The sequence below is a fragment of the Nipponia nippon genome, unplaced genomic scaffold (assembly GCF_047370975.1).
Source record: "Nipponia nippon isolate SJK-2023a ecotype South Korea unplaced genomic scaffold, ASM4737097v1 scaffold_15, whole genome shotgun sequence".
NCBI lineage: Eukaryota > Metazoa > Chordata > Aves > Pelecaniformes > Threskiornithidae > Nipponia > Nipponia nippon.
In genome coordinates this window covers 11,898,084-11,911,595 of record NW_028262331.1, presented here as the reverse complement: position 1 = coordinate 11,911,595, position 13,512 = coordinate 11,898,084, and the positions used below count along the sequence as shown (strand labels likewise).

At 44.6% G+C, this 13,512-nt stretch overlaps 1 protein-coding gene across 4 annotated transcripts; it reads left to right on the top strand.

The window, feature by feature from the left end:
- The first annotated feature begins 1,086 nt into the window (after positions 1-1,086).
- PSPH (phosphoserine phosphatase) lies at positions 1,087-13,512 on the top strand. Of its 4 annotated transcripts, none has more exons than XM_087751417.1 (8): positions 1,087-1,551; positions 1,774-1,904; positions 2,211-2,316; positions 8,335-8,493; positions 9,190-9,324; positions 10,912-11,057; positions 11,863-12,011; positions 13,326-13,512. In XM_087751417.1, exons 4-8 carry the CDS (start codon positions 8,354-8,356, stop codon positions 13,434-13,436), a joined length of 681 nt encoding a protein of 226 aa, XP_087607543.1. In that variant the 5' UTR covers positions 1,087-1,551; positions 1,774-1,904; positions 2,211-2,316; positions 8,335-8,353; the 3' UTR covers positions 13,437-13,512. The 4 variants fall into 4 exon arrangements, with proteins under 4 accessions (XP_087607543.1, XP_087607542.1, XP_009467230.1 ...); XM_087751416.1 differs by having other exon boundaries at positions 2,206-2,316; XM_009468955.2 differs by lacking the exons at positions 1,087-1,551; positions 1,774-1,904 and having other exon boundaries at positions 1,924-2,316.

The window sequence follows — 13,512 nt, the reverse complement described above, 5'->3', positions numbered from 1 at the left end:
CTGTAGCCAACAGGTCACACACAAAGATTTTGCTATTCTTTGCTTCTCTGGTTTGTAATATTTTAGCCTTGATCCTCTCTCGGGGCTGCTCTCAGCAGAGGGCAGCCTTGTCCGTCCCGTACGCAGGCAGGTTGTATTCGGTGTTTTCCTTGTTCTGTGACCCTCGTGGGTGATGTCCCGTGGAAAGGCAGGAATTATCCGTCCCAGACACCTGCGACGTGCGGGGCTGGCTGCTGACAGCGGCACGGCTGTTCCCCAAGCAGGTTCAGCTTTGTGAGGGGAATTATCGCCGGGAGAAAATAAAGCAGTTGTTCTGGGAAAAAACAGTTTGAATTTTAGATGGATTTTTTTTTTGGAAAACAAAAGGAAAGCCATTTTCAAAGATACTCTAGTCCTTCATGTAGGTGGTTTCCGCTTTTCGTACAAACGGAGAGGTTTTGTAGTCATGTACAGGAGCTACCTGCTGTGCTTGTGTCGACAGTCACACATCCACGTGAGCTGCGCTTTTCACTCCTCAACGTCCTCTTCAAGCTCCCAGCAGAACTCTACGTGTTTCTTTCCTGGATCATGTGTCTGCGGATAGTTATTTTATGGTGTAGTAGCATTTCTCATTAGCATTTTCACATTAAATCACATTAAATTCCCACATGAAATCCCCATTTTGCAGCATTTCTCAGACATCAGGACAAGCTTTTCTACATTTTTCAGTCTTACCTGTAGTTGTTGAACTGTTCTGCATGTTTGTTTTTAATGCATGGTAAAAATACAGGGCAGATGCTTACTGGGCCTAAATTGTCCTTTGAAATCAATGGATTTACAACAAATTACACCAGATTAGAATCAAAAATATGTTTAACTGAATTACAACCAACATGTCTGTTAAACTAAGCCAAATAAAGGGACTCTCCTTCATGAAATATTCAGCAGCAATTCTCTTAGTCAAATCATGCACGGCTAGTTCTGGCAAAAAAACCTCCGAGATTCTCAGTAAAAGCACTTTTCTTTCATCTTTATCAAGCTCTGTTTTCATTTAACCTTATTCAAAGAAATCCTTTCTAAATCTGTTTTAAAAACATGCTGTCCTGTCATGATAAAGCTAGCAAACAGGACCAGGCTGAACAGTGAACCATGTCACCGGTTTTGCAGCAAAGGGGCTTGGTACCAGCTTCTCCCGACACAAGAAGTTACTGATAGATGCTCCCATTGACAAATGGTCATGTACTGAGGAAGAGACGGGAGGAGAGGCAGGCGAGGCTGTTGATTTTAATTAAGGTATGTCATTTTGAGGGGTAATACTGCCAGAAAGGCAAAAGAGATCATGCACAGAATGCGACTGGTGCATCCAGTGGTGCGGAACAGCCTTTCAAGATGGGCAGCAGTCATAAGACTCCTATCATAAGCGAATGGAAGAAGCTAAATCAGCTAAACCCAGCTTTCTTGACCTTGAACCAAGCAGGCAGCTTCATCGGTCTGGGCTGGCAGCCCCGCGTTTCCTAACCAACGTCCACAGGGAAGCTCTTCCACGGGATGCCAAAGCACGAGCACAGACAGGTTTTGCAATTCTTCCGTTGCTTTTGACAACATTGCATTTGGGGAAACAAAACAGAGCCTGCTCATGAGCAGAAGCTTTAATTTTGCCTTCAAAGCTTTTGATGAATTTTGATTTGATTTTTTGGGGGTGTAACATCGTGCAGTCTGATGCTCCGAGTAACAGCTTAAGCCAAAATACAATATTGCTGTCTTAACTCGCAAAACCTTTCATCTCATCCACAGTGAAAGAAAACAGCGTCCCTGCCTCGCCTCCGATTTCACGCCAAGAGAGAAACTCGTGACTGCTGCTTGTCGGAGCCCCTCCTCGTCCCTCGTCCCTCGCCCTCCCGCGCGGGCGCTCTGCGTGGAGCAAGGTGAGTTTGCTCAGACCCGTCTTGCTCTCCGTGCCTGGCTGACGGGCCAGCAAGCTCCCCATCATCTTGTGCGGCGGCTGCTCCCTGCCAAGCCGTGCCTACCCGAGCTGGGAGCGCCCCAAACTGGGCCCGAGCGGCTCCTCCCCCGGCGCAGGCAAGGTTACACCTCTCTCCCCTACGCCTGTCAGCGAACAGCTGGACTTCTCTGGTTACATGTGTGCAACCATTTAAAAAAAACATCCAGGCTGGCTTACTCAGCAGATTATAAAAGAGTGATTTACAAAATGCGGCTTTCTTCCAGAGCAGCCCGTGCCGTTGTATTTATGTGACTGAAGGTCTCAGCTGATCCCTTCTTTTCTTATCCAGCCAAGAGGTTTGCAGCAGCAGCAACAGCCACGGCCAGTACAATACTGTAAGTCACTGGGAACGTTTTTTTCTCTCAGTTTGGAAGGGGTTGGCGTTTGGCGTATCAGATCCATAACACCGTATTTTTCTAGCACAGGAAATGAAGAGTATCTTCTGCCGGGGCTGTGACTGTGCTGCCCTGCAAGACGCAGCAGCAGTGTGGTGCCTGTTTTATAACAGCGGCATGAATGAATGATGCAATCATGCAGGGGGGAAGCATCATCATTTTGTCAGGGCAGGCAAGAGGGGATTGGAGAGCCGGGAGGTGTATGTCAACATCCGTCAGGTTCTGTCTGCCCCTCTTCAACGACTTTTTAAGGGGTGCTTAAATAAATTCACTGCTAGGCACTGCTGTTCAGAAATTAGTGTATAGCCGCAAACAAGTCATCTCTTGACTTGCATACCGGTTTGTATTACTGCCTTTAAAACTGAACAGACACCCAGGAGGCGCTTAGTGCTTAGTGAGGCTAAGGACTGAACCTTTCTATTCTCCCACTGAAAACCACAGGAACTCTCAAGTATGGATGGATGGGTTGAACTTTTAGAGTAGTACTTGCAGGGAAACAACCAGCAGTCACAATTTGCTTAAATATAACTCATCTGCTTAAATGAGTTTCCTCTAAAGCTTTCAAAACACATTGCTAATTCTGAGAATGAGACCTCAGCATAGAAAAGCTGCATCGCTATATTATTCCCATTTTTCAGACATAGGACGAGAAACGACGAGGATTAAGTGGTTTGTTTAAACTAATACCATGGAAACACTCCTGTGAACACTCTTACAAGCAGGACCACTCCTGTAGTGGGAACAGGTCCTGAGAAAAGTTTCAACAACTATTTTCTCCAAATCCCTTCCTCTAAGCACAAGTTTCCCTTCGGTGCAACAGAAGCAGTTTAGTGTGGCTGCATTTCTGTTAATCTCACTGCAGGTTCAATGCAACGTTATTCTGCTGCGGGAACCTATCTCGGTGTATGGCAGGGAAGTGCTCGCTCTCACCTTGTGAAACGGGAAAGTGAATCAGAATCAGAAACACCAGAAACTGTTTGCAAACTAGAATATTCCGGAGTGATCTGTTTAAAAAGATATTTTAAGTAATATTTCATTAAGATTCACTTAATCTTCATTTTTTCACAGCAATAAATGTGAACATAATGCAAAGTAGCAGCGTAGCAGCACTTCTGAAAGCTGAAACATGATAACAAGCGAAGTCTAGTCACGATGAGGATTTTGAGATCTCGTCGAGATCTCATCAAAATACAGCAGCCCCAGAGCACCCGGAGTTCCGCGTACCACCTTCTTGTGCCTCTTGCATTACATGCAGCAGACGCTGCGGATGTTTCAGTTTTTCACAGTGTGGCGAGCGTCCTTCTTTGAAGGGTCAGCAAACAGAAAAGATTTCAGTTGTTTTCCTTTGACACATGGTCTTACATAATTCCTGTGCTCGCTTCTGTGACTCCACCCTCTCTGTTACAAAACGGAACTCTTTCTTGTGGAAACGCCAGGTTTTTTTCCCAATAGCCTAGTGAAGTACTTCATAGTCTGGAGGCAAGGAGATCTCACGGGAATTCCACTTTTCCCTTGTGATTTCCTTTTTCTCCATCGTTATCTCAAGTTTCAACCTACCTCTCTCCCTCGGTCACTTTTTTCTTATGTCTTCTCTAGTCCCTTCTTTGCCCATTGTTTCCTCTCTTCCCCATTTTCTTCTTTTCAGCTTTTCCCCACAATATTTTGTTATCAGACCTGTTGAAATGTTTGCTGCTTGGATGCTTTTCCAGCATGCAAATAATAGGATAGGAATAGATTACCTATCTGAAATTCAATGGCAGAAAGATCAGAGATTTTCTACACATTTTTCATATGGAGCCAGAACTCATTATTTGTGTGAATTTCTTTTTTCTTACCATCTCATTCAAACATTGATGCATTTAAGCAATCAGATGCCCTGTATTTCAGAGTAATTAATCTCGGCCAACTCTAGAGGCCTATACCACTCTGGAATAAAAAACTGCTGTTCCCTTACTACAGCTGGTAGAGATTTGTCTGTAGAAAGGTTTTACACAGCTTCAATTCTTTTTGCTCACGTTTCCAAGTGACACCTGCCTGTGGACAAGCTACGGTGTCTGTCCTTTCCTATGTGCACTCACCCGGAGGCGAAGCCCAGGCAGCTTCCAGGTGGACAACGTGCCAGGACGGCCCAGTGACAATCTGGAAAACAAGGGGAGGAGCAGAACCTCTCCTGCTTGTATTTTGCCCCACTCCTGTTGCCCATTACTCAACCACTAATAGCCCTTGCCTTATGCTCTCATCTACATCTAGGGCTGGGAAAAAAATGTCAGGAGTTACCGGAATTGGCATGTTACCATTTGGAATGGCGTTTGCCAGCCTCTGGAGCTGACGGTGACCCCTGGAGCTCTGTCAACAAGGGCAGAAGAACCTTATTTCACTCCACGTGAATCACCTTTAACTCCTAAAATTTGCTTTTCCCACCAGCAAGACTCCCTGCAATAGCTGAAGCTTCCTTCATAGGTCCTCCTCTCTGCTCCTGTATGAGCTTCCCTACTTCACAGTTCCTCACAAGTCCTCCAACGTGTGTGATGATACGTTAGCCACAACCAGGTCTGTGTTCCCCAGGACTCAGTGCCCAGCTATGGCAGAAACTGGAAAGACTTTAGCAGGTCACAGGACAAGGGAGGTCAGGAACTACTGATGGTTTCTGCATTTCAAAACGCAATTCTTCCCTTCCATCCAACTTGTCGTTTTTAGGCACTATAAACCACAGCTTGAAACCCTCTGGAAAGAGTTATTGCATGGAACAAGAGAGGGCAGGGTTAATTCCAACCATGGCTCCACAGCTGGTATCCGTAATTCTTCCTCTCAGTCGTCTACTTGTCCACCAAAGTGCAAAGTCCACCACAGCGGTGGTCTCGTCATTGTAAGGAGCATCCAGAGGGGAAATGACGATACCAGAGAGAAGGAAAAGTTAATGTCTCTTCCTTCCTGCTCCTAATGTGTGTTCCTAGCGATAACATTTTTCTCAGAGAGATTAAAATTTCGAAGACACGGATCCAGAAATATATTTCAGGTTCTCGCCAAGAAATCACATCACAGTGCGGTGTCCCCACACAGTGACGTTGCGTCATAATGTGGTAATGTTGCAGTGCAGCCTCGGGTTACCACGAGGCAATGTGATGGCTTTGCGTAATAAAGAATCAGTGTTGGAACACCGTGACGCAAATGTCACAGCACAGTGATGCAACAAGTTTGTCCAGTAAAGCAAATCTTTAAAATTGGCACCAAACCCATGGCTGAAATTTTGGTGAACTTTATAATTTCCAGTAGGATGGAAAAAACTAACACCCTGCCGCTTAAAAAAAATGTTAGTGGATGTTTTTTTTTTTAATTCCGCTGCACAAATATATCTAGCGAATGGTTGTCAAGGCCTGCCCTAACATCAGAGCCCTCCTGCTCAGAAAATCAAAATCTTCCACTGAAAATACACAGTGCTGCGGAGCCAATGTCAAGTCAAGGCTAACGCAAAGTAAACCTGGAATTCACGTGTCTCCTGCCCACCCACTGCCAAGTCTCAGCTCAGAACCAGCCTCTGTCAGAGGGAAGTTTTTATATCTGTAGCCACTTGAGAGAGGTTTTTCTTATGTGCCGTGCTGATGGCGTACGACTGTATTTCTTATATGTACAGTGCAGTCTTTATAGAAAAATATAAAAAAGCACGTGCTGTCTGCAGCCAATAACTTTTAGTGATGCTTCTCAGGCTAGACCAGAGTTTTACAATATGTCCGTGCACGGAACAGCTCTGATGCACCGAGAGCAGACACCTGTCAAACTATGGTTCAGGCCTTGTTTCTGCCCTTCCCAGAGGCGGAGTTGGTAAAAGCCCTGGTCTGGACTAGCTCCTCTTCACGGCGGACCCCTCGCCTTTGCCTTCTGGCACCCTGCGGGGGCTGAGCCCAGGCTCCATCCTACCTTCCCACACCTGAACCGAGCGCACGGGAGGGACGCATGGGCGGGGGGATACCTGCTCTCCCATTTCGCTCCCACCTGCGACGCAGATGAGCACCGAGGAAGCCGCCGGTCACCTTCCCGGCCTTGCGCAAAAGCCACGGACCGCCTTTGGTTACCATAGTAGTGTGTTCACACCAAAAAACTCGAGAATAGCTGGAGCGGCCCTCCCAAACAGTCCTGTTCATGGCTGCCTTTGGGTACCTTTGCCTTTAATGTGACTTGCTCTCTCTGTCTCTTGCTATTTCGTATCTCCCTGTTAAAGAGAGATTCTCTCTTACAAATATGGTTCTCAGCTGTTCACAACAGGTTTCACCCCTTAGGTTTGGTGGCTTCATTTATACAGACTTTTACCTTTCAAAGAAGGACTGGAGTATTCCCTTTTATTCTATACACACGAACAGAGAAAAGATCAGTGTGTGTGTTCTATACGTTTTTCCAGTGATTATGGTAATTTTTCGTAAAGCCTTTTGTATCCCAGTATTCACCCTATGGTTACCAGTCGTGGGAATAAACCCAAAGGTTCCTGTCCCTGCTTTGACCATTAACTATTTAGCTGTGGTCTCTCAGTGAGCACACAGCAGTCACCTCGGGAAACAGCGCTGGTGCTTACCGTGCGTGATCCCTGGATGACTCCTGCCTGGCAGTGAGCTGCACCAGTACCCATCAGCTGCTGCCCTTTCCACAGCAAGGTACATAGTGGTCGTCATCTCCATCTTCACTGGAGCCTTTGTATCTGGGGGTGCAAAGTTTGTCCAAAAAGGGCAAAAAATCAGTGTTTTGTGGGAACTTGTGTAAGACCTCTCACCATCAAAATTCACATGATATATGGGAGAAAAATAAATTAGCTGAGTGAGAGGAAAACAAAAGATGAAGGTATAGAACATGACAAAGGTACAGAACATGACAAAGGTATAGAACATGCTGTTTGATGATATTTTTTTCCCTATCCCAGAAAAGGAGAGAACCTGCTACCCAGACCAATTACACAAGACGCGTCCTAAGAGAAGTGTAGGAGATTAGAAGAGACAACCAAACAAAAGCTTTTACAAAAATCTGGGAAGTGAGATAGATAGAAAGCTGTATTTGTGCCTAAACGTGCGGATTGGTGAATAGTGAGGTCCACGCTGAATTCCCTTCTGAAAGGGTGAAGCACAAGGTGAGCAGGATAGAGTAAGAAAATACTTGATTAACACCTTGTGCTTCTGATCTGCAGAAGTAGTGCTCAACAGCACTTTTAAGTGAACAGATATAAAAAGGAAGAAAATAAACTTTTGTCAGGCACTGTAATGGAAAAAGTTGTGTCATGATGTTGCGATATCTTAAGGCATTGAGTGAAATTCCCAAAGCCCAAGACTTTACTGGGGTTTATAAAAGGCTAATTCCTAATGCTAATGGCCAAATCTTCTATGCATTCATAGATGATGAGAATATTGAGTTTATATTAATCAGGACATAGAAAAGAATCTAAATCTTCATGATTTCGGGACAACCGCTCACTGATAGGTTTAAGATGGTTATGTCTACTGCGATCAAGCAAATCCTTAAGGGCCGGGTGTCTTTTACTGTCTGCCGGAGCGACTGATTTGACACACTAGACTGGGTCTGATGAGAAATCAAGATCCATTTGAGCGGTGAGGGCAAGATGAGACAGGGAATTGCAAGTCCCACACAGCAGTTGGCAGTCTGATGGTTCAGCAAATGCCAAGTATTACAACCTTGAACCCCCTGTGAACATCAATGGGCCGAGCCTGCAGAGAGCAAATCAGCAGCTGACCAGAGCTCCACAGCCCACCTGTAACGTAAATTGAACATCAGTAGGCAGCAACAGGAGAGAGCAAATCAGCAACCGAGCCAGACCTCCACCACTGCTCACCCTCTTTGATAAAAGCTGGCTACCAGGCTGTGCTCGTCCCTACTCGCGAGAACCAGATCCGTTGCGCCAATGGCTCAAGACGGAGTGCAGTACTGTCACTCAGAGAAAGACTTTATCTTGTCCCCTCACAGTAAGAAGGTTCCTAAAAGGATGGCATCCCTTTTGGAGATGAAAGAAATCTTCCGCAACGCTGATGCAGTATGCTTTGATGTGGACAGTACAGTCATCAGGGAAGAAGGCATTGATGAGCTTGCAAAGTTCTGTGGAGTCGGAGACGCCGTCGCAGAGATGTATGTATATTTGCTATTTACACTTCATAGGAATAGTAGTAAAAAATCAGCACGGATAAGGTTAATCTGTGACAATGAATTTACAATAGGGATTAATGCAACTCTGTCAGAGGAGATTATTAGAGTTTATAAAGGATTTTGGGAATAAGAAGTGGAATTAATGAAGTAACTTCTTTTGGAATTGTGAAGCCACTCAACAAAACTATACTGACATAAATTCTCTAACGTAAATTTCTTCGATAGACTAAGGCCAGCCTCATCATTCAACATGGCTAAGCACGAGCAAGCCTTACTGTGAGACGGAGGAGAGGGGACAACTCTCTTAACACTCCTCTGCGGCTGATGTTGTCTCCATTGACACTTGCAGGAAAAGTTCTGTTAACTTCAGAGCAGGGCACCCGAGCGGCAGTTTAGCAATACTGGTCCCAGTGGCTCAGATGCGCTCACAGGGGGAAGGAAGCAGTTTTCCTTTGCCTCACTGGTTCTCCCAAGAGCTCTGATCTGTGGCGATTTTCTGCCAGTGGTTGCTACCAATCTTTTCAGTGTACCAATCTTCTCCTTTACGATACAGATCTGGTTTAACCTAGGACCTACGGACTCTTGCCTTGTTCCTTGTCATTCTTTAAGTAACTGTTCTCGGGAGAAGCCTCAGCTTGTTAAGTGTCACTGATTTGTTTTCTTTGGATCACAATTTAGGACCCGCAGAGCTATGGGTGGCACAGTGACATTCAAAGCAGCTTTAACGGCACGACTAGGTCTCATACGTCCCTCCTATGAGCAAGTGCAGAAATTAATATCTGACAACCCACCTCAGCTAACACCAGGAATAAGGTAAGAAGAATTTCAAATGATCTAATGAAAAAGTCTTCCAAAAGCACATGGTGTAACTCAACAAAATTCTGTGACATTAGTGAGGCTGTAAGGCCACAGCGCTGGTTTAGATTGCCTTCCTGCTCCATTTCCAGGTTGTCCGTGTACAAAGCTTGTATCAGGAGCTTGTAACGGCCCGCGTCCATGTCAGGCGGCTAGGCATCCATGCAAAAAGAAAACAGTCTTAGGTGTCAACTGGCATTTTGGCCAGCAAGCTCAAATGCTCAAATTAAACGGGCATTGAAAATAATCTGTTCAATCACATCTGTTTTTTGACGGGTGATGGAACTGGGAGGAGATTTAATACCCAGTACGAACCACTGGCTTGGACTGTTCTGCAGTTCTATTACCTCTCTCTTACACTTCCGCGCGCAGTCACCCCCCCGGACGCAGCACAGGGGATCCATTGGTCAGAGCTACCCATTCTGTACTGAAGTCCCTAAAAAAGTATTAAAAAATCATTGAGGGGAAATACATATATATGTGTGTATTCATTCATCTTTGGGTTTGGAATAAACATTAATTATTTAAACGGAAAAGGTTGGTTTTTTTTTTCCTATTCAAATTGTTTCAAACAATTGGAAAGAATTTCGTTACTACAAAATCTGGCCATAGCTCCAAGCCTAAAATATTTTTAGCACGTACAGGAGTTTCAGACGATATTGTGCTTGTGTTTTCTCCGTGAAATGAAGCACATGCTCAGCTTTTTCTGTAGAAGGCATAGCTAGATGTAACTACAAAGAGAACATTGTTTCCTTGTTTAGAATCACATGATTTTCCTTTTCATTCCTTCCCTTTCTTCCTCCTTTTCTGGGTAGCCTGCTTTAAGCCTCCACTTTGCTTCTTAGTATTTAGCATTTCTGCTGTTACTGCTACCGCTTCTACCGCTCAGCGTTGCTGCATGCTGATCCTCCTGCTTCTAGAGCCAAATCCCGTAAACCTTTTAACTGCCATCAAGCCCCGTTGACATTAACTGGGTCCAAAAACTTCTACTTTTTTGATTCCTTTTCTGTAGCTGGTGCCCTCTTCTAAAGACGGCATCGGTGTCTGGGGAACCAGCTCTGAGTTAGAAAATGTTTGCACTTTTCAGCCCACTTTTGCATTTTGGCGCAGTGGCTTTATCTCCCCCACGTTCCCTACTTTTTTGTGCATTATAGATTCATTTTCTTGCTGTTGTTTTAATTCAGAAAAAAAATCTGAACTGGGTCTGCTCTCATGTGTTCAAGGGAACTAATGCGAACAGTATGAAAGCGTAAAGAAAACATTTCTAGGGAGCGCTTGTTTCTGAGCAACTAAATACCTGTTTGCTCGGGATGCGATGGCTTTGTTCAGCTCTTTTCAAGCAAGGTGTACGCACAAACTTGCAAGGGAAGAAGGAAAAGCTTTGGGCGGCAGAGATTGATGGAGCTGGGAAGCAGCACACATCCCAGCTAAACTGGAATAACTCCAAGTATGGGCAGCCTGGTTTAGGGAAGATGTGTTTTAACTTTCTTGTTATCCCTAGACGCTGCCAGGCGCTCACGCTTGGCGACTGCTCTTTCTTCTCAGGGAGCTGGTGAGCAGGCTTCATCAACGAGGCGTCCAGGTCTTCTTGGTCTCGGGGGGGTTTCAGAGCATCGTGGAGCACGTGGCCTCACAGCTGAACATTCCAACAGCAAACGTCTTTGCCAACAGGCTGAAGTTTTACTTTAATGGTGAGATTCCCTTAAAAGTCTCTTTTCTCTGCTCCTTAATGCTGCTTTTTTGGTTCAAACTGTCAGATACTGGGCTACAGATACTGTCCAGCCTATGTGACCTCGTTACCAATCCAGCTAGCTCCAAGTAGGAAAATGGCAAGACCTTACCAAAAACATGAGTTCAGGTCATTTTCCAGACATATGAAACAGAGCTGTAGTTACTTTTTAATTGCAAGCTGTGCCAAAGGTAAAACATGAGGTAAAACAAAGTTAAAATTGCTGTCAGCAGAGTTTCATTTTCTCTTGCTCCTTCAAGTTCAAGGGGTTTATTACAGTTACCTGCTTTCAGAGGCAAACTTTACTTTCAGTGACTCTGAGGTATGTATGGAGACCGATGTACTTTAGTAGAGCTGCTCTGGACTTTAAGCTGGTGTAATCAAGCAGAACTGTAGTTAGTGAGGTTGTTTCTTACTCGGTGTTTCATACACCGTCTACACATCATACCAGCTGCTGCTTTTGAAATGCTTACACCAGAATGACTGGACCAGAGGGACTGGGAGTGGGTCTGTAACACTACCCCACACAGGGTTTCTACTTTTGTCTTAGCATTTCAGCTCTTTGAAAATATCCCCACTGAAGACTTGGCTCAAATCCTAGTTTTTATGCTTAGCTTCTAATTACTTTTTTGGGATGCTGATATTGCGAGGCTTACAGGACTGCATGTAATTACCTGTTTCCTGAAGTGAAGACCATAGGCATGTATCTTTCTTCATTTACAAGAAAATATGCTATGCGTCTAACTTCTCCTGCCACTGTGTTCTAGGGGAATACGCAGGATTTGATGAAACACAACCAACAGCTGAATCAGGGGGGAAAGGAAAGGTTATTACTCAGCTGAAGGAACAGTTCCACTTCAAGAAAGTAGTTATGATTGGAGATGGAGCTACAGACATGGAAGCCTGTCCCCCTGCTGTAAGTATGAAAGAACTGGAATTCTAAATTCCTCTTGAGCAAATCCTTTTTGGGGAAAAAAAAGTGCAGTTTGAATTCTTTATAGGACTTCAGGGAAGATCTTTAGCACGTCCCACAGCCTAAAAGAGATCTGTGTAGGTAGTTTTCCTCTAGAAAGCCTGCATCGTGCAATGGTTGACTTCTCTCAGTTCGGACAATCTCAGCGAGGGTGTCACCCCCTGAGGCAGGGTGCTGGCTGGCTCCAGCAGTGCTGTGTAACAGCCTAGCCGCCTGTCCCAAATCAAGCTGCTATCATCACGTCTGCCTTTCCCCTCTATGTCCCCACGGTAAGCGCTTGCTTCTGGGCAGAGGTCTTACCCTGCCAAGATCCTGGTTCGGAACGCTGATGAATGGTGCTTAGCACGAGGGTCTGGCACAGATCTGGTGCACATTTACCCAACACTGGCCTAGCAAGAGGGTTCATCTCACTGTACAGTGATGGTACCTCTGAAGATACCAGCCCTGACAGGGTGAAATAATACAAAAATTAATAGAATTGGTCATTTCACAGAGGAGAGATCTTAATTCCGTCTCCCCTTTAGCGCCTTCCTTTACATAAAAGTACCCCAATACCCCTTCTTCGCCAATGCCGAGGGACAGATACCCCGGTGCACGGAAATGCACAGGAGCAAACTCCGAGAGCTGCTGCTGATGTGAGCTGTGACACCTGGTCCCTTACTGTTGAATATGTGCATGACCAAAGCAGCTTAGTATTTGCTTAATGCTTTCCACCTAAAGGCAAAAAAGAAGCAGTGGAAATTTTAAACACTGCACTTTCACTGCAGATGGTTTTCTAAGATGTAGAAATTATGATTGTTCCTGGTTAATGATTGAAGACATGGTTAATGTTTACTTTTGGTATCTATCAAATGAGGTAAACAGAGTTAAGATAAACAGTATCGGCATAATTGTGAGATGCTGCATGCATGTTCGAACGTTAACTCATTCTTGAATAGCAAGGCCTTATGTTGCATCACATTTCCATCAGATTTTCAGTAAAATCTCAGATCTGAACAATCTTGAAGTTACGAGGCACTGAGACGCAGCTTTCCTACTGGGACAAAACTAATAACCAAAGTGGTGCAAAATTAAATGTCAATGAAGTTCTTGTTAATAAATTTGAAAAATGAATATGCAAAGTAAAATAGGGGAAGAGGCAGGGAGGAATACCATAATTTTAAAATCCAATCTTAAAACCAAACTTAGTTGCTGAGAAGCTCCAGTCCTTACATGGGACTGCAATAATGCACGTGCCCACTCTTTCTGTTTTGCCAGGACTGCTTCATTGGATTTGGAGGAAACGTAATCAGAAAGCAAGTGAAGGAGAAAGCTAAATGGTACATTACTCACTTTGACGAACTGCTAAAGGAACTGGAAGAACGATAAGTTATACAGAAAAATAATATATTTAACAACTATAAATCCATTATACAATGCAATTAAACATATATTTGTTTGCAAA